General features: G+C 39.3%; 1 protein-coding gene across 1 annotated transcript in view; it reads left to right on the top strand.

Moving 5' to 3' along the window:
• Positions 1 to 15106: 15106 nt before the first annotated feature.
• si:dkey-11f4.7 (piezo-type mechanosensitive ion channel component 2) overlaps positions 15107 to 24745 on the top strand; it is a 55643-nt gene continuing 46004 nt past the window's right edge. Inside the window, exons 1-5 of the mRNA XM_053236081.1 lie at positions 15107 to 15416; positions 16211 to 16306; positions 22081 to 22182; positions 23815 to 23860; positions 24139 to 24292. Coding sequence (XP_053092056.1) covers positions 15353 to 15416; positions 16211 to 16306; positions 22081 to 22182; positions 23815 to 23860; positions 24139 to 24292 — 462 coding nt within the window. The 5' untranslated portion in view covers positions 15107 to 15352. The remainder of the gene's footprint in view (positions 15417 to 16210; positions 16307 to 22080; positions 22183 to 23814; positions 23861 to 24138; positions 24293 to 24745) is intronic.

The raw sequence follows: 24745 nt of genomic DNA, 5'->3' as shown, positions 1-24745 counted from the left end.
AGATAGTTTGCTTAATTAGACAGTGATAATATTTCTTTAAATAGGCAGTGGATGGGGCTTTGAGAATGAATATGCTTGTGCATGGTCAGAGTATAGAATACTCGAAACCACCCACCAAAACTGGAACCATTAAAAAAACAATCAATTAAATGATGCTTCAAGTCGATGATGTCATTCGAGGAAAACAGTGACACACAGTGCTCTCCCTTCTCGAAATACACTTCGAAGCTCTGGTACCCAGTATAACATCACTGGGAAATCTTAGGCAACAAAAGAATTTGTTTATATATCTTTTATTTATCATTTATTCTCCCATGTCTTATCCCAACTTGGGGGGAGGGGTGGATTCATATGCCACTTTTAGGTTGTTGGAAACACATATTTACAAAAATTCTGAACAATGATTTGTTTTGAAGAAAGCATGAATCTGAGTGAACAATTTTGTACAAAACAAATGTTACCATTTGTGTATGGTTACTAATGGTTATGTTACTGTATGTTCTTCGGTAAAATTTTGTCTGTATTCATTCTGTAACATAAACAAACACAACTACAGATATTTCCAGTATTTTCTATGTTATGCCTCCAAAAAGCTGTCTCTAGATTTTTCCATTCCATTTTTCCATGTATGAAAATGTAAGCTAATGTTGCTTTTTGTTACAAACTGGCAAACAGTTTTTGTTACAAACTGGCTAACAGTGTGTTATTGTAAAAGGAAATATGGATTATAAAGGACATCTGCTAGCCAAATGTGGTTATACCAACTTTTTTTGTTTTGTTTTGTTCTTGAGCATGAACTATCTAACAGTTAGCTAGTAGCTGTGCCTGTGTTTAAACCACAGTATGACAGAATGTTTCAGCACCCCTCCACAGTGGAATATTTTGTAGGAGATATAATTAACCCTTACTCGCAGTACACTGGCGGAATGGAAGTCGACTTATCAGACATTTTCAATCAGTATAAACAAATGAATTATTTTGTCACCGCAAATCTGTTATACGATTAGTCAGGACATTGTTGGGTTTCTGTGCATAGACTATTGTGACTCTGTTTGGCGGTAGTCCCCGAACCCACTGGTGGACACCGGGGGTAAAGGGAGCCGTCTGAAGAAGGAGGCCTTTTGACCTTGGTTAGCTTGTGGGACTCTAGAAGCAGCTGACGGATACCGGGGGGCCAAGTGGAGTGCACAAACGGCAGTTGCGGAAGCAAAAATTTGGGTCTGGGAGGAGTTCGGCAATCCATGGAAAATGACTTTCATTTGGCCTTAAAGAGATTCTGGCAAACCGTCAGGCGACTCAGGAGGATGAAGCAGTGCCTTGCCCATGCTGTTTACAGTGGGAATGGAAAACTGTTGACTTCAATTGGGGAGGTAGTTGGACGGTGGAAAGAGTACTTCAAGGACCTCCTGAATCCCACTGACACATCTTCCATTGAGGAAGTAGAGCTGGAAGACTTGCAGGAGGACTTTTCCATCACTAGGGCTGAGGTCACTGAGGCAGTTAAACAACTCCTTAGTGGCAGGGCTCCTGGGTTGGATGAGATTCGCCCTGAGTTCCTGAAGGCTCTTGACATTGTTGGGATGTCCTGGATGACATGCCTTTTCAACATTGCGTGGAGGTCGGGGACAGTACCTCTGGATTGGCAGACTGGGGTGGTGGTCCCTATCTTTAAGAAGGGGGACCGGGGAGTGTTATCCAACTTTAGGGGGATCACGCTCCTCAGCCTCCCTGGGAAAGGCTACAGTAGAGTATTGGAGAGGAGGATCCAGACATTAGTCGAACCTCGGATTGATGAGGAGCAATGCGGATTCCATCCTGGCTGTGGAACAATGGACCAGCTCTTTACCCTAAAAAGGATCATGGAGTGTCCCTCATGGGATCCTGTGGATGGTGCTTTGGGAGTATGGGATGCCGGACCTGTTATTATGGGCCATAAAGTCCCTGTATAACCAGAGCAAGAGTCTGGTCCGTATTACCAATATGAGGTCAGACTTGTTACCGGTGTGCGTTGGGCTCCTCCAGGGCTGCACTTTGTCACCAATTCTGTTCAAGATTTTCATGGACAGAATTTCTAGACACAGTCAAGGGGTGGAGGGGGCCCAGTTTGGGGACCTCAGGATCTTTGTTATTTGCAGATGATGTGGTCCTGTTGGCTTCACTGAGCAGTTACCTCCAGTGTGCTCTGGGGCGGTTTGTAGCTCAGTGTGTAGCGGCCAGGTCAGAGCCCTCCAAAAATAAGGCCATGGTTCTCAGCCAGAAAAGAGTGGGTTGTTCCCTTCAGGTCGGAAATGAGATCCTGCCCCAAGCAGAGGAGTATCTCGTGGTCTCGTTCATGAGTGAGGGTAGTGGAGCAGGAGATTTACAGACAGTGCAGCGTCAGCAGTTATGTGGTCGTCGTAGTGGTCCGTTGTGGTGAAGAGAGAGTTGATCCGAAAGGCGAAACTATCAGTTTACCAGTCAATCTACATCCCAACCCTCACCTATGGTCACAAGCTTTGGGTAGTGACCAAAAGAATGAGGTTGTGCGCACAAATGGCAGAAATGAGCTTCTTTCGCAGGGTGGCTGGTCTCAGCTTTAGAGATAGGGTGAGGAGCTCAGACATATGGGGGAGCTCGAAGTAGAGAAGCTGCTCCTCTGCAGCAAAAGGAGCCAGTTGAGGTGGTTCGGGAATACGGCTAGGATGCCTCCTGGCCGCCTCCCTGGGGAAGTGTTTTGCACAGGTCCAATGGGGAGAAGACCCTGGGGCAGACCAAGGACAATGTGGATAGATTATATCTTTCATCTGGCCTGGGATCGTCTGGGTATCCCTGTGGAGGAACTGGAGGAGGTGGCTAGGGAGGGGGAGGTCTGGGCATCTCTGCTTAGACTGCTGCCCCCACGACCCGGACCTGGATAAGCGGAAGAAAATGAATGGGTGGATGGAGGCTAGGTAAAAAGAAATACTTATGAAACACAGCAAACTCTTAAAGCCCTGAGTGTCTACTTTCATATGATCCATTAAACACTACTGTGGAGCATGACATCACAAATAAATTCAATGCTGTACACAGGTACCCCCAAAACAGGTGGAATTTTTTTTTGGAATCTTTTAAAAAGATTTATTTATTAAATTATTTATTTATTTGTTTGTTTGTTTGTTTTAATTTTTCATAGTTAATAGAATGTTAAAAGGATGTCTGTTCTTTTCAATTATACCACCAAGCTGTTCAATTCTTATTCTGATTGGTCAGAAGTATAGCTCTGATAGTAGTTCCAGCTAATGTTAATATAACATTATAATAACATTATGTTAATATGTTAGTCTAATATGTTAGTGTCTCATCATAACAGATCATTCACAGGGACTTGTTTGGACTTTTTTGTCTTAAAGAAAGAGAAAAAGAGGCTGGTGAGGGAATAACTCTTTATAGCTGCTACAACATAAGCGATAACAGGAACTGACTTGTCTCATGGATGTTCCAGAACAGTAAATGTAACTGTAAATAGTTAAATAGTACAATGTGTTGTTCATTAGAAAATTAACAATTGTAATCTCCAATCGCTGTGGCATAAGTGAATAAAACACTGTCATGCAGTTATTGTAAAATAATCCACTTTGGTGGTAATGTATCTCATCACAAAGGTGAAGATTCTTTTCCTATAACAGCACACCCCATCATGTGTTATACAGTACATTGTGATGGTGGAAATAAAAGCCAGAGTAGTTTAGGAATTCTTGTTATCTTCTTCACTCTAAAACCACTAATTATCAGCATCTTGTGGCCATACAAATGACTTTGTGTAAAGCTGGACTAAGACTGTACGATTATGGCACAAGCTAAACATGATTTTCCTGTCGTCAGCATTCTTTTTTCTTCATTGTGACTAAATTGCAGGTGAATCAGATGGTAAATTGCATGTGAATTACACAGTAGCTAAGTTTCTATTGATTTTACATATATAATGCAAGTCTATGTCATCTGCTCCTAAATAGTCATTTTGTGATAAATGTGTCTTAAGTAAGGGTGTCACTTCCGGCAGTTGCCTGTGAGTTAGCCATAATGTAGGCCAGGAGTGTCCAATCTTATCCACAAAGAGCCAGTGTTTAATCAGTTGATCTTGGCTTTCAGTAGATGCTGGTGTCTAAAAAACATGCACCCACACCGGCCGTTTCCGGATAAGATTAGACAACCCTGATGTAGGCTATATACACTGTATGGTCAAAGTTTGTGGACACCTGACTATAACACCCATATGTGCTTTTTGAACATCCCAGCTTTAGTTCCCTCTTTTGCTGTTTTAATAACCTGCACTCTTGTGGGAAGGCTTTCCATTAGATTTTGGAACATGGCTGTGGGGATTTCCCCATTCAGCCACAGTGTTCTAGTTCATCCCAAAAGTGTTCAGTGGGGTTCAGGTCAGGGTGCAGGTGTTACACCCCAGTCAAGGGTTGGGGCTGATAACAGAAAGGTGAGACGTGACATGAGTGAAAATGAGAACAATGGCACAAATTATCTTTTTATCTGATATTCTGTAGAACAAATATTTAGTCACCAGTATTGCTTCAGGCCAGCCCAGGCCAAAATAACAAACACCCAAAACTAACTGTGCAAAAGGAAGCTGTCTTACCTGAACAAAAAAAGATGATAAACAAATGACATTTGACTTCCCTTTTCTGTCTGACTAACCGAAAACACAGACGAAATGCCCACACCCAACAACAATGGCAGCCAAACTCTATACCTGGTGACTTGGGTAACATACAGGCAAATATTTACAAGAACAGCAATATGTATACAAAAGGAGATATATACAATCTGTAATCAAAACCAGAGGACATGGGCAAATCTCAAAATGTACAAACAACCTTAGGGTCATATACCAGAATCAATCAGTCACAATTAACTAGTAGCACAAAAACTGTTGATGCCTTAAGTAGCCATAGAGAGATGACAGAGAGTAACAAGCCACAGGGAGAACATGGTGGTCTGGAGCACAGGGTTAGACCAGGAATGAACTGCAACTGGATAAACCTGAAATGGACTGAAAAGCATCTACATAATACACACAAACACAAGGAACACAGATGGGGCCATAACAGCAGGGCATTTCAGTTCTTCTACTCCAATCTTGGCAGACTACGTCGCTTTGTGCACACCGGCATTATCATGCTGGAAAATGAAAATGTTTGGGTTAGGCTCCTTAGCAGGGATCTTAGGAGGTATAAAAGACTGCATAATTGCATTGCTTTGCATAGCTGACTTTAATATTAAACATCCTGCTAGTTACATGACTATGGATCAACCGAAAGCTTTAAAAATGTAACTAAAGGCTATTTTATTTTCATGAATTTTGAGTACACAAATGTTAACTATCTTATAGATACCAGAATTAATTGCAGCTTCCAGCATTCCTTCATTATATGTTGTGTAAAACTGACTTTTTTTTATATGCTGTGAGATCTGGTATGCCACCACCCTCATTTGCTTTCCTATTTAATTAAGTCACAAATGAATATATACCACCAGGGGCATTGCTAGGCTCTGAAGGCTTCAGGGGTTTAGCCCAGACCTCATCTATAGGGACTCTCTACCCCAGCAGAGATTTTTAAAAATTATTTTAGCAACTAAATGCACCACTGCTCTAAACAGATTTAAAACGGTGCATTTAGTTGTTGAAAAAAAAAATCTCCTGTGGGAAATGCCCCTGAAGTCCCTCACAGGTGAGGTCAAGGCTAAATGCGGGATAAGTTCAGATGAATCATTTGTGATGAATAATTCTGACAGTTGGAATTGTTTTTTCGGAGACTGCTCATTCCAATGACTTTTATGTTTGCATATCGATTGGTGCTAGAAAGCAATGACTGCCTCATTTTCTCAGTATTTAGAAGAGTTAAATAGGTGTTTAGACAAGCTATTGCCACTATCTCACACTGTTTAAATAACCAAAAAAGTCCTGTTTTACTGTGTTTACACTTTTTGAATTGGCTGAAATTTCATACTAATTTTCTTAATTTTCACAACTTTCTCCTTGGCATCGCTGTTGGATGTAAAAAAAATTAAAAAAATTCTACAGGGGTGCAAAATCACTATCCTGGGAACCCGGAACAAGATTAGTGTCTGTTTGTTTTTGGGCTGGAGGAAAAGTAGAATCAGTTGGCTGCTGATATAGTGATCACCAGTATTTTTTTTTTTATCTTGTCCAGCAACCCAAGAAAGGAAAAAAATTGACCTATTTTTTAAATGGTGTTTGTTTAAATGCTTTTTGGTGGTGTGATGCACCTAACGTTGGATGATATACTTCAACCCACAACAACAAATGAACTTTTCCGTTAACTAATATGGGAATGGGTGGAGTTAAAATGTACTAAATGTAGCCACTAGAGGGTCTCAGAGACAGTCTGGCTTCACTTGTAAACCACTGTTCTAAGGTCCACCCATATATTCAGTATAGTCAATGGTTTATACTCAATGTCAGCTATAATGGGTGCAATTCACCCTGCTGGAAGTGTGTTAATCAGCCCTGCAGAACCTGTTTTCAAAGTCCAAACTTTTTGTTTAAGTGTACAGACTCCTCAGGTGTGTGTATCACCATGCAACCTCCCCAGATTTTAGTTGATTAACGTTGGCCCTGTCATCTACCTGGTGACTTATCTGTTTGTCATCTCTTTGGTAACTTATAGTACAATCTTTGCAAAAAAGGGTTTTTCTGTTAATGGTTTGAGTTTTCTGAAGGTGTTCTACTTTTTCTGAAAGGAAAACTTTCTTGTCATGTTTCAGAAAGAACCCAAACCTCACCCCAACCTCTAACAGTTTGTAGCATGTCATAGAAGCTGGGATGTTAGTTTGAAATAGTGAGAACATTATAGGAGACAATCATACAGACGGGTAACAGATTAGATGTAAAACCAAAATAAGGTGCCCTATTAAGGTGTTGTGCCACAACAAGCTGCCAGACCAGCTTGAGTGTACCTTGGCATAGATTCTACAAGTCTCTGGAAGTGTACCGAATGGATGGATGGTGATAGAGAGCACTGTCTTATACATGGCTCCAAACTCACCCATAGGTGTACAATTTGGTTGAGATCAGGTAACTGTGAAGACCAAATCATATGATTTATACAATTTTATACTCATCAAACCATTCAGTGAACCTTTGTGCCCTGTGGGTTTTGTCATCCTGGAAGAGACCACTCCCATGAACAGAGAAATGTTTAATCATAGGATAAAGGTGATCAGTCGGAATGACTTTGTACGGATTTGCAGCAACCCTTTCCTCTAAAATGATGAGTGGACCCAAACCATGAAAAACAGAGGCACCGTTTTTTTAAATGTGGCATCACAAGCAAGTTTCCTAAGAAGAACACAGCAAGTTTCAAAAATGCATATTTTCAGAGCTGTATTTACAGAGTTAGCATAATCCATGGTGTTTATCAAAGTCTTTGTATACTAGCAAATGTGGATAGGTGTGCTGTGGCTGTTGATACAACGATGAATTCCCTTGTTTGGTAGAGAGATACTATATATATGAAGCCATGATAGTCCCACATGCCTATTTCAACCCACGACATAATCATACCATGTTAGTGGACTCTGGTGGTGCCATTATACTGAATATCGGCATGGCTGTGATTCAGCTGAAGGCACAAGCCTGCAGGGTGAGTGCCATAGATATTCACAGACATACTGATATTCAGTATTCCCACATGATTTTTATGACGTTTATCCAACAGTTCTATAAACAAGACATTCGGACACAATATGGCCAAATTGAAATAGATCCCGAAGAGGCCACAATCACTTTATAGCATGGCGGCTAGCTGACCAGCTAGCTCACACTGATTTGTTCACTCCTGTTAAAAGTGCTTTGTGTAAAATTGGCATCCCTTCTTCCTTTTCATCTTCATCTGATGAGCTTCCAGATTTTAAGTCAAAAGTTATATTTCCAAATTAACACAAACAAGCAGACTCACAACGAAACGTCCCAGTGCGGTTATAGGAAATATAAGCACTCTTGGACCACTGCTCAACCAATCAAATTGGTGGACCGGAACTAACTGTTGTATAAAGAGAAATCAAAACCCTTATAATATACTAATAACATACTTCTGTTACTTTTATAATTCATTTCATGCAGTAGCAGCATAACTCAGGATTTAAACAACAGAATATAAAACATAAAATCCATTAATACATCAAAGAGCAGCATGCTTGAAAAATGAAGATCAGTATAGATGCCATAAAAGATGCCATTTATGGCCATTAACTTTTCTTGGCAATGGGAATGTTGTTTGTTGCATAAGATCCTTTCACAAGTCATTTTTATTACTACTATTGTGTTGCAGGGAAGCTCTGTGGCCAGCAGATGGTGACTCAGTCCAGTCTTCCATCCAGCTCTGCATTCCAGTACTGTTTTAACATGTGCAGGGGTGGTTTTAGTGTTTGAACAGGCACGCAAGCCACACACAAGATGAAAAGATGGAAAGTCTGGAAAGTATCAATTCACCATCAGTACAATCTCTTCTCATTTGAGCTGCATTTATGCATGACAATTCCTAAAAAACACAGTTAAACAGTAAATTTATGTAAGCTCTCTCAGTGGGTGTGAACATGTTTGTAGCATATGAACAACAGACTAATCTTACCAAAATGGTGGAACAATCCCATAATGAGGAGCAATTCCTAATCCTTATTGGTGCCCCAAAGACTTTTGGGGTGGCTTCTGAATGTTTGTTAGTTCTGGCGCTCCTAGCTGTCTGAAATGGAAGCGCTAGTGCTACTTGATACAGTTTAACTTTGACCTGCAAAATTAATTATGCCTTCTTAAGTAGAAGTATACAAAATAGATAGATATATTAAATGAATAGATTTGTTTCACCTTTATGTGATTACTGTAGGTTATGTGAAAGCAGGTGACTTCAAGGAAGCAAGATCTGACAAGATTTGCAAGATTTGACAAATGAAGAACTATGCAGTAATGTTGGCTTATAGATTTTTTTAAAGCAAATTAGGGCATAATATGCTGAATATTCAGGTTGGACTATTAATCAATTCTTGATTGTATCTAAATAGAAAATGAATACAAAATATGTTGCAATGTTTGATCTACTTTAATGGGAAATAATCCAATAAATTCTTGAATCTTGAATCAAATGATATCTGTTTTTTATTATGTTTAAACAAGCAAGTGAACTTGAGGCAGAGAACAGAAGTGATGGAGGGAGTAGCTTTCCCAGTGACCAGAATGGAAACAGGTGTGTGTGATAGCCAGCCAATGTTTAAAATAATTTGTCACATCCATCAGAGACACGTCTCCTTCCAGCAGAGGGCCCCTCAACCGAATTCCCTTTCCTTGGTTATTACACACTTCCTGTTCATCAGCTATATTTCACCGGCTACTTTTTGTCCTGTTCACAAGCATATGGTTCATTATGTTCATTGTGAAGTCTTGCCAATTGTTATCTCTTGTTTGACCCTTGCTTTGCTGTTTTTGACTACTCTTGGACTACTCTCAAAGGAATTACCCTTTTGATCTTGGAAATTGTGCTTGGGGTTATACATTACAGAGAACTGCGATACAGCAGCAAAACATTCGAATGCATGTCAGAGGTCCATTTCAAATGGTGATAATGGTGTCATCATCATCTGCAAATAACAGAGATGTTACTGCTAGTGCAACTATACTGAACATCTTTATCTTTATATCTTGTACATTAAAAACACTAAAGAGTCGAAACAGTATGCACTCTTGACAAAATCCCGCACTCACCTTAAACGATTTTAACTTAATCTTAAGAATGCAGACATAACTCTCACATATATAGACTAGATTGCATGCAGTAGGGACCCAGATACCCCATACTCTTGTAGCACCTCCCATGACAAATGTCAAAGCCAATTATAGGCCTTCTCTAAAGCCACAAAATGCAATATACTCCCATTAGCCCTGGGCAGAACCTGCAGTGTTCCTTCTGAGACTTAGAATCAACTATCAGACAGAGTCTTCTCTCCAGAATCCTGGCATAGACTTTTCCTGGGAGGCTGGGGAGTGCGATTCCCCAATAATGGGAACACATCCTCCTCTGGTCCCCCCTGCCCCCCTTTAAAAAAATAAGTAAATAGAGACTACCACCTCAGTTTACTGGTCCAAAGACATGACCCCTTAATCTGTATATAACATTGAATAGACATGTTAACCACACAATCCCAAACTTGTCTGGTGCCTTCAACATCTCCTGCTGAAACTCATCCACCCCTGCAACCTTACCATTCTGAAGGTTTCTAACTACCATAGTAACCTCAGCCACAAAGAGGGACTCCAAAACATCAGACATTTCTGGCACTACCTCCTGAAGGCAGGGCATGTATACTGGGTTAAGGAGTTCCTCAAAGTACTCCTTCTGTCACTCAACAATATCCCCAGTAGAGGTTAACACTACCCTGCACTTGCTTGGTAGGGCTTGTACATAGTCTTATCTCACCCTCTTAAGCCGCCACCTGGTTTGCCAGAACAACTTTGAAGCCATCCAAAAGTTATTTTTCATGGTGTCTCCAAACTCATTCCGTGCCCGAGCTTTTGCTTCTGCAACTGTTTTCGGTGTACACCTCCTGTCTCTCCTATACCTCTCAGTTGTATCAGGAGTGTGAGCATTAGTCAGAAGGCCTACTTCTTCGTCTTGATGGCTTCCTTCACCCCTGGTGTTCACCAGTATGTCCTAAGGTTACTGTCATGACAAGCACCATCAATAGACCTCAACCTCATTCAGTAAATGTTTCTCCCAGTTACTCCTCTCCAAGTATTGCCATCATTCCCAGTATGATCTTTGAAGTCCCACAGGAGCAATATGGAAGAGTAAGAAGTACCCTCTTAAACACCTACTTTACCTACTCCATCTTATGCAAAAAGGCTAAATACTCTGAACTGCTATTTGGTGTATATGCACAAACAGCCAGAGTTCTCCTTCCTGAGACTCAAGATCTCATGGAGGCAACCCTCTTGTCCACTGGGAAAAACTCCAACTGCGAGGCCTTCTGCCTGGGATTATTGAGTATCCCCACACCCTCCTGAGGCCTATTTCCTGTGGAAACTCTGAACTAGGAAAGAGACCACCACAGATCATAAGTTTGGTACCAGAGCCCTTACTGTCTGTTTATATTAGGCCAAATATAAATCTAGTCAATATATTTCCATCTCGCATACTAAACGGCTCTTTCCCTGCCAGTGAAGTAGCAGCCCACTTTCCCAAAGCCATTTTCTTTTCCAAGGGGTGGGTCCCAGTAACCGTAATCTGGGGAGGCACTTAGTCTTTTTTGTATCTTTAATAGGGATTATTAGAATTGCTCTTGGTCTGACCTCTCCGTTTGACAAAAGGACACAATTCCCTTCAACATGGCAAAATCTTGATTTACTTGATCTTGATCAGGCCAAATTGGGCCCACATACAGTGAATATATAAAGTGTACACACCCTTGTTAAAATTGCAGTTTGAAGGTCAGATCTTTTTCCACCTTTAATGTGATATAACAACCAACAAAACTGTAACACTTTCCCAAGTTTGGGTAGATAATGAGGAAGCTGGAGACAGGCTCGTAACAACTTAAAAGGCACTTTATTCTTTTTATCTTTACTTTCACTTTCCAGCAAAGTCACTTATACACACACATGCACACACATGGCTCGGTGCTGGTGGCTCTCTCTCTCTCTCTTGAGGCAATCGTCCCTCCCCTTTTGGGATGAGGACATTCACTAGTATAATTCCCCGCAGGTGTGCAATCCATTCACAAACTGGAGCTTGAGCACGCCCCCGCTTTCACATACCCCCACCGCCCAACTCAGGCTGGGGAGCTGTCTGGCCTGCCACTGACTCCCCCACTGCCGAGAGAGGAAATCTGCCACAGCTATCTGCACCCTCGTGCCAGATACCAATGGGTGATCCATGCATTGGCATCTTTTATTCATTGGCTCCACACGAGCAGGGCATTGTCCAAACAGAGGGTGAAGGCCCATCCCAGAAGATAGTACTGGAGGGTGTGGACCACCCACTTGATGGCCAGACACTCCTTCTCTATCATGCTGTACTTAGTCTCTTGCACAGAGAGCTTGCAGCTGATGTACAGCATGGGGCAGTCCTCCCCCTCCCCCATCTTGGACAACATGGCCTCCAAACCCCTGTCTGATGCATCTGTCTGTATAACAAAAGGGAGAGAGAAGTCAGGAGAATGTAAAATGGTCAGCCACAGAGTGCAGCTTTTACCTGAATAAAAGCCTGTTGGCATAGCTCCATCCACTGGACAGGACCTGGCTCTCCCTTTTTAGTAAGATCAGTCAGTGGGCTGGTGACATCCAAAAAAATTAGGTACAAACCTTCTATAATAGCCATCCAGCCCTAGGAACTGCCTCACCCCCTTTTTGGTCTTGGGTCTTGGACAATCCGCAATCACTGCTGTCTTATCAATCTGGGGATGCACCTGCCCATGATCCAAATAGAAGCCCAGATACTTCCAGCTGCCAAGTTGCACACTTCTTTGGGTTTGCTGTGAGTCCCGCCCATCTCAAAGCTCTCAGGACAGGCTTCAGATGTTGCAAATGATTAATATAAATGATTTTCATCAAGTACGCAGTGGCATATGCATTGTGCGGCTGGAGTATTCTGTCCAGGAGTTGTTGAAATGTAGCTGGGGCTCGAAACAACCCAAACAGAAGGGTGATGAACTGGTATAACCTAAACAGAATGGAAAAGGCTGTTTTTTTCATGAGATATTGGAGTCTTTTCTAAAGTCCACACGAAACCTGACCGAACCATCCATTTTGGGAAACAAAACTACTGTGTTGGACCAGTCACTGTGGGACTCCTCGATTACTCCCATATAGAGCATGGCCTTGAGCTTATCCCAAACCACCTGTTTTTTATGTTTCAGTAGACAATAGGGGTGGCTGCATACCACCACCCCTAGGGGTGTCCAAACAATAATTTGAATGGAAAACCCCATGGAGGCTTGTGGGACTTGTCAAATAACAGAGGCTCTAGCCACTTATCCCAATTCCACGTATCATCATGAATGAACTTACGAATCATGTTTCTAAGTATTTGATTAAACCGTTCGACCAGCCCATCTGTCTGCAGATGGTAAGCGCTGGTTTGAATCAATTTATTGATACAGCTTGCGTAGTGATCAGTTAGGATCTCTTTCAGAATCCCAACTTGGGAGATGACATGGAAGAGTGCCTCTGCAATGCTGTATGCATTGTAATGTTACAGAGGAGCACGGCCTCCGGGTATCGCGTTGCATCCACTAGAACTAGTAAGAAGTCCTCTAATGGCCTGACTAGGTCCATACCAATTCTTTCGAAGGGGACCTCGATTAATGGTAGGGGCGCAATGGCACTTTTGGGGTGGCCATAACATTTCCTGATGGCTTTTTGGGACCAACAGTTGGGTCGTTTCTTCCTGTGTTTGAGTGTCCTGTGTTTGAGTCTTGGGGAACTGGTTTCGGGGGAGTTGGCCCCTGTTTCCGGGGTGCAGGGTGGGGAGCAGAGGAGGAGGAGGGGAAGAACGAGAGCGAGAGGGAGAGAGAGAGAGAGAAGATAGGGGCTCACCTGCCCCTGGATAGGCTGCCAGGTAATCCTCCGCCAGCTGGACCACCTCATCAAGCGATGCCGGTCAGCGGCACTGGACCCACTCTGGTCTCCCTTCCGGTAGTCAGGCGACTTAACTGTTTCAGCACCACGAGGTCGATCACTTCTTCGGCATCACGACCCTTGGCCAGAAACCATTGGCGGCAGGTGTCCCTGAGCTTCTGGGAGAACGCGAACGGGCAGCCGAGCTCATGGAGGGTCAGCGAGCGGAAGCACTGATGGTGCCGTTCAGGGGTGCAGCCAACCCGTTGCAAAATCACCAGTTTCAGGTACTCCAGCATGTTGGGGACCAGGAGCTGTTGGGGTCTTCGGTCAGGAACGGCAATAAGCAGCCTGCCCCACACTTCTGTGGAGTGCTTGTATAGCTCCAAGAACGCTTTGGGGTCATCCAAAGTGGGCTGAGGTGGCGGCTGGATTACCCACCTGTTGGACCAGACTCTGGAGCACCTGCCGATCCACCACATGGGCATTGAGCAGGTCCTAGAAGTGCTGCTCCTAGTCTTGGCCCAGCTGAAGAAGGGCCTGATGCTGGGTCTGGTGGAGGCTGGCGAGGGACGGGGAAAATTTAATAGATCTGGAGCATTTTTGCAAGGAAGTGGAATAAAATTGCCAAATCAAGATGTGCTTAGATGGTAGACTCTTACTCAAAAAGACTGAGTGCTGTATTACAAGCAAAAGGTGCTTTAACAAATGATTAGTTAAGGGGTGTGCAGATTTGTGTAACAAGGTTATTGAAAGTTTTTTTTCATTTCCTTTTTTCCCCAAAAACCTTTCTATTTCTTTTTCACTTGAATTTTGTTGGTTGCCATAACACATTAAAGTTGAAAAAGATCTGACATGATTTATCTTGGTTAAATTTTTTTAACATAACAAAAAGCTGCAATTTTAACAGTGGTGTGAAGACTTTTTATATCCACTGTAAATAAAGTCAGTGCCTTTGGTAATCTGTTCCCTCAGAGTTACTCAGCGGGGCTAAGAGCATCATTAAAACAGTGTTGTATTCAGTCCAAACAAAGTACAGCCATCATTCTGGATGTTAAAATTAAGTGTGATTAATTTCAGTCTAACCTTGTCTATGATATTTATTGTCATACAAATTTAAACAGAAAGGAATCATGCACAATTTACAGTGCAGATCACTGAGCAGACAATACAATGCACAATGACGAGTTCTTATTTTTAATTGAAAAACTATAGCTAAATAAATTTTTTTTAAAAATATATATTTTTATTTAATTTATTGAACTGAATTGTTTGGCTTTATGATAAAGTTAATTTTTTATACATTAGAGAACTCCTTCATTCCCTTAAGAAGTGAAGTCTTAATAGTTTTAGTCTTGCTGGGCTGGTTAGTGCTTGACTACATACACAACCTCTACATATTGATTACTGAGGTGAGACACACTCTATTATCCTCAGTGCGTTATATTTTCACTAGAGCACTCAGCTGCACTATTACAGCTCTAGACGTCAGTAGATAATGGTCAAGCCTCCATGAATATTAGATACGCTTCCTCCTATAAAAGTTGATAGCATGATGGAAAACCTTACAAATAGTTTCTGAATTGTAACTACAGCACAAGCTTATTATTTTTTAGATAAAAATACATGTTGTGTATATGTTGTGCTGCAAAGGATAATGCTTTTTTTTTTTTTTAGGGATTTGCTGTACCAGCTAAAGGTTCTTTATAACTGTGCTCTTTAGAAATCAGTGAATGTGGACTCCTCAGCATAAACATGGCAGGGGACATTGTAGTCGGGATTCTCTATAATGTTGCATTACCACTAGTTTTACTAACAGGTAAGTGAAATTCAACTTTGTACTCTCCTAATTTTTATTTTTCTAAAATGTAAATTACAGAAAGAATTCATGTCAGCACCCATTATAGAGTCTATAAGTAATTCAAGTATATTTAATGAATGAAAAAAATTATGTAACATGCCTTCTGAGGTGCTTTATATGAATATTTACATTATAAAACATCATCTTTTAACCTGTTAAATCTGGAGTTAAATCTGCAGTTATATAGTCAATAGTTTCCTTTTTTTCTTCTTTTTAATTTAATTGCAATTATATAACAATTATATAGTCAAGTTAATACCTGACAGATTTAGACACTATAATTTAATGGTTCTGCCACCAATTAAACTTTTTTTTTCTGAAGATTTCCAAATTAAATATACATATTAAATAATTTGTTTTTAATATAGTATTTTTTGTCATTTATTTGTTAGTTAATTTATTTTCTTTGCATACATACACGCATATACCTATTTATATCCTTTAGATATTTTATAACTTGATAAGCTAATAATAAAGATCTACTCTAAAGGCCTTGGAATTTAATAATAACTTGGCCAAAAGAGTGGATATACTAGGTGTTTTTCCTCACCATATTAAATATTTTCATTCTTTTATTATTATTATTATTATTATTATTATTATTATTATTTTGCAGTTGAAGGGTTTAAGGACATTGTGGAAAGACAAATATAAGACCAATACTCATGTGCAAATGTTTTTTTCTTAAAATCAGTAAATGACAATACATTAATTGTACTGGGTTGTACAATCTGTATTGTGTATTTAAACAGCTATAGGTTTTCGATACAATGGACTTTCCGTGGTGTATCTGCTGTTTCTGTTGTCTGTACCTCTCCTACCAAGCCCCTCTCTGTCTTCCATGAAGGGTGAGTAAGCAAGCATTCTTTGGTAAAATCTGAAAATAAGTATGGAGCATGACTCAGCTGACCACATATACTGTAAATTATTTGTTGCGTCGAACACACAGTTGTTTAGACAGAATCTGTACATTTGTAATGATGAGTTACAGTACATGATAACTGCATAACTGATATAAATAGTCTTACCTTGAATTTCAGCAGAAAAATGAGATTTATACAATATATTTAGAATAAGCCAGTAAGAACTCTTGTCCATACTAAAATATCTCCTTTTGTCACATTTTTTTTTTGTTACTCTGGTTGTCTATATGTTTTTAGACTAGGTACGTATGTGTAAATGTTTTATATAACTGAACATTTCTATTGTTATTAAATACTTTACATTTAATGCCTTCGTTATGTAATGTGTTTGTGTTTGTGTGTGTGTTTGTGTGTGTGTGTATTTTATGATTATTGTAGTTTAAGCTTTGGTCTATTGTCAAGTACAACATAACTAAATGCAGTAAATGTAATGTATTTAATAAGAATAAAAATCTGTGGCAGCCACAGTTTTTTTCCCTGCACACTGTACACTGTGCTGTTGTTTCCACTTGGCCTGTGTAGAATTGGAGCAGTTTGAATTTCTTAAATTGTCACTGAACGTAAATGTGTAGATGAGCCTTCATTGGCAGTGATGTTTTATCACATTTGTCTTGAATAATGGTTCCCAAGAATTTTTAAACACAACCAGTATTAGAGTGACAGAGGTCTGAACATACTGACTTAAGTATCCCAGGGTAGACTGAGATCTAGACATCGAGCATGATTGTGTTAAAGGTTAAGTGATGTCTGCCAACAAGAAGCAGGCACATACTGTATGTGAGGAGTGGTAAAGGATGTGATACAAAGCCATGTTGATTTGAGTCAACTGCTTAGTTTTCTGAAAGGCAGCAGTAGTGGTCTTCAGGTCATGCAGAATGATTCTCTCAAAGCATTACATGAAAACAGAGGTAAGGGTGACAAGCCTGTAGTCATTCCTGAAGGAGATGGAAATGGATCTATTGTGGATCTGACATTTTTGATTGATTGATTTATTGTGGGTGTTTGGTAGTTCCATAGTGTTTTTGTTCCTCTATAATGGTGAGTGTGGAGACTAGGTTCTTCTGGTCCAAAGCTACTACTGTACTTGATCAGCCATCAGCTGTTGGACCAAATGGGCACAAGCATGAGGGGAAATACTCCTATTAATTCTATACATGTAAATTCATGGGCTGAACAAAAAACTTTAAACCTTTAATAGTAAAACCGTTCAGCCAGGAGAGATTAAACTGGCTACTATACACTCAGCTTAGATTAATGTAAAACAGCTTAGATTAATGTAAAACAGATTTGGTCTTCTGACCGAGTAGCATGAGATTTTTCTACAGCTTAATATTATTCTAGCCACAATTCAATAAAGCAAAGTGAAGGTGTTGAAAGATCTTTTACCATTTAAACCAATCGTTGTAATTTCACAGTTTTGTTGCAAACGGAGCACACATTTAAGGGGAATATACCAGCAAGTGTCAGCCATTATCTAAATGCTCAGAGTTGGGTGAAGAAGCAGCCTGATAATACCCAAGCTTGTATAAAATGTATAAAGTGTTCTTCATGGTAAGGTGAGGCTTAGATTATGGTTTTAGAGACACCATAAGCTTGGGAAGACTGATGAATTTTGCAACTAATTTTGAAGATAGAAAGTTTGATGTAAATATTAGAGGAGAACATTATTTTATCATAGATTACATAGATAAGTAGAATCATTCCTATCTGTAATGTGTTTCAAAAAAGATTGCATGATTTACTGCTTTCTTGCCTATGCAACCCCTCCTTACTCAGTTCCATAAAACAACTTCATTGAATCTCATTGTCAGTGCAAAAAAATGGCTAGTGGATTCTAGTGTAATTACAGTTGACACAGTCTTGCCTATTTGTTTATTATGAGATTTCCAAATACTGTAATTTTTTTTTTTTTTTTTTGTATTCACTGGTGTAATAGATAAGCAGTGTTCTCCACCGATCAATACATACCATTAAATTAAAGAAGTGCCCTTTGCTACTATGTACTTTGTAAAGAGGCATGTCCATTGTGGGCTCATAAATTTTTCATCACAGCATAATTACAGAGAGGAATTAAGAGTTGTGCTGTCAGCATTCTCCCTTTCCTTTTCTTCTTTGTGTGTCGTCTTTGAATGTTTTTCCTCATCAGTTCATAAGCCTCAATTGGCTATTACATTTCATTTACAGGTCATTTATTTGAATTTTCTTTTGATTATATTATATATTATGTATTTGTTTAATATTATTTAATATAATGCCTTAGAAACACCCTTTTCCTCATGGGAAGCAATGAAATGTTCTTTCCACTTTAGTCGCTTGTAAATATTTTCTCACTCGCAAGATGTATGTGCACATTATCTGTGAGGTGAATGCTGATTAAACAGCAATATATTTTAGCTGCACCGACTGGGTCTTCAGTAGATATGATAATGGATATGGCAGAAATGATATAAAGCTTTTAGTGAAAATCCAGTTATCGGAAACACATTTGCTGTTTCAGCTAATGTTGTGTATGAGTAGAGTTGGTTTTCTGCTTAACAAACAAAAACAAAACACTTGTCCCAGTAGCAACCACCTTCCCTTGTTAATGCGTGAGGAATAACACTCTTGTGTCTATTTTGTGTGAAAGCAATAAATTTCATTTCGTATAATACAAAATGCAATATAAAATAGAAATTTCTAGAAATTTCCATTTCTAATATTATTTAATATGACGGATATTAGGTTTATAATTTTTTTTTCTTTACATATGAGGTGGATTGGCATCTCTAAATTGCTCCTAGGTGTGCATTAGCGTGTGAATGTGTGTGTCGTGGCCTGCGATGGACTGGCAGTGTATGTCTCCTTCTCGTGGCCAGTGTTCCTGAGATAGACAGAATGGCGTACAGGAACTAAATTCCCATCTAGCTAAAGAAAAGAGAGCAACAAAGGCTACTGCAAAGCTAACATAGCTAGCTAGCTAGGAAGTTCAATGTTATTAGCTTGGACAAATGTTCTCTGAACCCTTGTAAGCCTACATGTATACATGTAAGTTTGCAGGTAACACAATTAGCTGTGTCTGCTATGAGCTGTTCATGCAACCTATAACATAATTTATATAATAATAATAATTAAATAATATTAATTAACATTTTTCTGAACATGCTTTTTTCAAGTTCGATGGTGCATATGCACACTAGGGAGGTAAAGGTGACACCTCAAAACATAGACAGGCAGAGACAAACTAGGATCCATAATCAGAGTCAAGGCATAGGCACAGATCAAAAACCAGGAAATGACAAGAAACAGGAACAAATGAAACTAGAAATGCAGGAAAACGTGTCTCATAACTTAAAGTCATGAAGCATGATTAGACCTTGCAATGAGACAAACACACAGATGGGCTTAAATAGACAAACTAATCAGAAAGTAACTGAAAACAGGTGACCACAATAATGACACACTAGGGCAATAAACCAGTGACAAGACAGGGGTAAAGACATGAATCAAAACAAAATGCACATGTAATCAAAACAAAACATGATTCGCTCTGGAAGCCATGCAATACGTGCCGAAAACCATAGCGTGCGTGTGCTGACGAGGGAATGACATGACAATTGACATGACATCAACCATGTCTAGTTAAGTTTTAGGTGCTCAGAGTCCCATAACTCAGTCAGAAAGTTGTATTAATCATGAAATTAAATGTTTCTACTTTTAAAAAATACTATAAAGAGCAGTAAGCAGTAATAAATTAAACAAAGTCAATATTTGGCATGATGATCCTTTGCTTTAAAAAATAGTAGTCTCAGGTACAGTGTGTGCAGTTTTATAAGGAAATGAGCTGTAAGTGTTACTGAGCATCTTGCAGAAGCAGAGACGGTTCTTCTGGAGACTTTGACTGTCACACTTGCTTCTTACTTTGCAGCAAAACCCAGCAGCCTTCATTATGTTTTTTATCTGAAAAGTGTCTCTTATGTAATATGCTGCTTTCTTTACTGCCATACAAACATTTTATTATAACATTTAATTTTGTGCTGGAAAACCAATGTTTGGAAATCTAAAATGTTTTTGTACTGAATCAATAATGTAGAAGTCATAAAATAAAAATCTATAACAAAGTTTGTACTAAAAAATTATAGGGTGTGTAAGACTTTTACACAGAACTGTATGTAACCATTATGTATTCTGTCAGATTTTACTTCATCCATACTTTATCACCCAGAGCTTCTTCAGACGTTTCTAGTGGAATGGTAGCTGTAGAATACTGGGTTGGATATACAGTAGTTAAGGAATGATTACCAGCACTATTAAGTTTAATGGAAACACGGTGCTTATTTCTTTAACTAAACCTTTAGAATGTCAGTGAATATTTCCATCTAACTTAATAGTGGTGGTAATCACTCCTTCACTACTGTATATTCAATTCGATTTCAATTCAGTTTTATTTATATAGTGCTTTTAACAATGGACATTGTCACAAAGCAGCTTAACAGAAATCCGGATATAAAATTGAAAATTTTCCCTAATGAGCAAGCCAGAGGCGACGGCGGCAAGGAAATCCTCTTCTGGGTGACAACAGATAGTGTGATTATAAATCAGTTCTCTATAACTGTATACTGTAGAGTCAAGTAGTGCTAATTGGGTTAAAAGGAACTTGTATGAACATGAGCATTATTACAGTTTTAACTAAGTCTCAAGATTCAAGACTGAGATTTGAGTGTAATCTGTTCTTAGCTATTGCAGTCTTCAGGCTATTCAAGGAAGAACATCCACAGCCATCTATAGGGTGTCTGTGTGGTCCCATCCACAGTAATCCTGTGGTGCTCTTTAGGCTGTCCATGCAAGACAATCCTCAGCAGCAGCAAGTGATTTTCAGGTGACAGAGGCTCCAAGCAGAAGTGGGGCATCAGGATGGATGTCAGAGGGCTGTGGAGGGCAGAAGAAATCAGGATCACTGATATCTCAGGAGAAACGTGTAGTTGAACAAGGTTGGGTTGGGAGGAGAGAACACAGATTATTAGGCGTGCTATTGTCCTGTAATGAGCAGGGACTACGGCAAGACTAGCTATGACAGCATAACTAAGAGGGAGAGCCAGAATATAACACATAAAAGGGTCAGTCACTCCACCATGAAAAGGAAAAAAAAAAACACTGCTAAATACTAATATTAAAATCAGTGCCTAATTCAACACACAGTATTAACATTAAATATGTCTAGTGTTCATTTTGGAAAAAATTGAACTGGGACATGAGCTGTAAACCATTAAATCCCATATTCTTAAAGAGTGTGTGTTCAGTTTTTGCCAAAATGCTGATTCAGCTGTAGCAGCTACTTTCTGCAGCTTGGATTAGTCGGATATGACAATAAAGGCTTGACCACATCCTTGTAAGCATAAAGTCTGTAATAGCGTAGCTGATTTATCTCTTCAGCTGTCGTTTTCCTAATCCATTAAGCTCTCTGTACAGAGACAGGGACTCATAAACTAATAAAAATGTGTAGTGGCTACTCACAGGGGATTTCATAGAACATGTTACTTGTATGAGATGAAATATCAGGTGAAGCATGCATTATGATTATTATTAATGCTCCCTGTTTTACTTTTTTATTCATTTCTATTTGGCCGACAGGTTTTTCGTTTATGGTGTATGTTATACACTCTGCTTCTGCAACTGGCTAATGTGTGTGTGTGTGTATGTGTGTATCTCTGTGGGTCCTACAGGAAAGACAGGCCAGTTTCTCCTGAGTGTTTGCTCCACAGCTGTAACATTTCTGGCTTTACAGTGTGGAATACAGATCACCTTCGCATACATTCCGAAAGAAAGTGAGATCCATCCTCTTGTGCTTTTTTCTTTCAGAGCAACAAATTACTTCTTCCCATGATGCAACCATATTAAGTAGAGAGACCTCACTAAAACTGTTGAAACTCTTTTTCAGAATCTGCTTTAGGCAGTAGAATATTTTCTGTCTTGTGGTTAAAAAGAGTCTTTTGGGGGAATTTTACACACTTTTACACATTATACACCAAAAATTCATTCATTCATCATAAGTAACTGCTTTATCCTGGTCAGGGTCGCAGTGGAGCCTATCCAAGGAACTCTGAGGCAGGCGTGAGGCAGGAATACACCCTGGATGGAATGCTAGTCCATCACAAAGCACCATGCACACGCACACATACAAACACCCCCCCCCACACACACACTCAGTATTAAATGTAGAAAATCAACCTACTGTCATTTTTTTAGGAGGTGGGAGGAAACTTGAGAACCCAGAGGAGAAATGGGTAGAACATGCACAGGAGCACCACATAGAGAGTAACCTGACCTCAGGATTGAACATGAAGCTTTGAAGCAGCATGGCCATCTACTGTGCCACTATGCTGCCCAACTCCAAAAATACTTTTTTAAAATGATTTACAATGTCTTCATCCTGGTTAGGGTTCCTGGTTTGGTCCAGAGCTCAGGTTAGTGTCTGTGGAGTTTTACATGTTCTCCCCAAGAACGATAGGTGGATTGACTACTCTAATTTGCCTCTAGGTGTGAATAAGTGTGTGAAAATGTGTGTGCATGATGGCCTGCGATGGACTGGCGTCACATCCAGGGTTTATTTCTGCCTCGTGCCCAGTGATCCAATCTCATGAGCAAAGAATTATTTTACGCTGTATGTTGTCTGTGACAGCAAAATCAGGCCAGAAATCATACTGTGCAAAGCCTGCTTAAATCACTATATACTACTTAATTATAAATAGTTTATCACCACACATTATAAACAAAGAACTAGCAAGGTATCCCCAACAAACTGTCCTTTATTCTACATCAAGCCACTTTTTGTGCTTGATAAAATAGGCCCACAATACTAGCAATAACAATGTAATTACTATGTTTACTGTTGTAGTCACTATTGTTGTTGCCTACTAATATAGAGAAGCCACGCAGCAGACATTTTGTTTTATACATAGGATTATTTTCGACACCAAGGTGCCCAAAGTAGTAAGATTATATACTTGTCAGCCGTTGTCCTTCATATTTTAAAAGGCGCGTCTCCGATATAATGTCCTACAGTGAATGTCTTAAATTAGTGTAATGGGTTGCGCCATGTCACATTTAAAACTCAAGCCATTAAATGGATCAATTTTACAACTAAGATGAATTATCAGGCAGTTCCCAGAGTCACAGCATAAATTATCAGCATAAAACAACAAATTGTCTTATATTCCTAAGAAACTCACCTACAATTTAAAATAAATGTAAATTTTTAAACAAAATTTCTGTACCTAACTAATACAAAATAACATTATGGTAAATTATTTAATAAATTGATGTTTTTACACCAGATTATTATTTCTGTTTTATATAGGATGTTGTCTTGGGTTACAAAAATGCCATGTCATTGACCTTAAATAGGATTATACAGAAAATTGTCAGAACTGTTTTAACACAGGTTTCAATTTTTGTAGTGAGTGGGCCATTGGACAATGTCCTCTTTCATCTTGGAATTGTGAGGTATGAAATGCCTCTAAAATGTATTTTTTCGACTCTCTACTTTTTTCAGAACGTTTGAATGATTTAAACAGTGAATAAAATGAAATGCATTGCATGCAAGAATTATGCAAATTATAGTCGTTTGTTCTAGTAGTGTATTATGCTTGTTGTCAGCGTTAGACAGTTTAGTCACAAACCCTCTCATGACAGCTGTAATCACTATGCACTCTTATAGGGCTTAATTTGCAAAGTACCTCTGAAAGTTATATTAATTGTCCTTATCCTATCTTTTTTTATAGATTCAATGATGTGGATGCTGGCAACATAATACGTCTCCTGATGCCAGATTTTAGTTTGTTCCTGTCATCATTATTCATCCGGAAGTTGTGTAACAAGCTACTGAGACCACCTACCAATCTCCAAGAGCAAAAAAGTCAACAATCTGAAACTGAGGTAGAGCCCAAGCCAATCCAACACACACACACACACACACACACACACACAAAGAAACTCATTAAGGCCAGACATATGCTAAATAAAATAAATGTTGCCCACTTATTATTTATTTCTCTTATATATCTCTTATATATATATATATATATATATATATATATATATATATATATATATATATATATATATATATAATCAAATTAGTATTGATTAGAATTGACAATGGCAAGGAAAATCTCCCTGAGACAACATGAGGAAGAAACCTTGAGAGTAATCAGACTCAAAAGGGAATCCATCTTCTTCTAGGTGATATTATAGTGAGATTATAAATTATTATAGTATATAGCTGTAAAAGAGTAGAGGTAAATAGTATTAACTGTGATGAAAGGATGTTCTGTTTGAGCATTAGGCCCGTTTTTCTTGCACAATATCGGCTCAAGCGAGGAGCAGTGT

The sequence above is a fragment of the Pangasianodon hypophthalmus genome, chromosome 8, assembly GCF_027358585.1.
Source record: "Pangasianodon hypophthalmus isolate fPanHyp1 chromosome 8, fPanHyp1.pri, whole genome shotgun sequence".
Taxonomy (NCBI): Eukaryota; Metazoa; Chordata; class Actinopteri; order Siluriformes; family Pangasiidae; genus Pangasianodon; species Pangasianodon hypophthalmus.
Note: the sequence above shows the minus strand (reverse complement) of the source record. Positions and strands in the feature narration are given on the sequence as shown.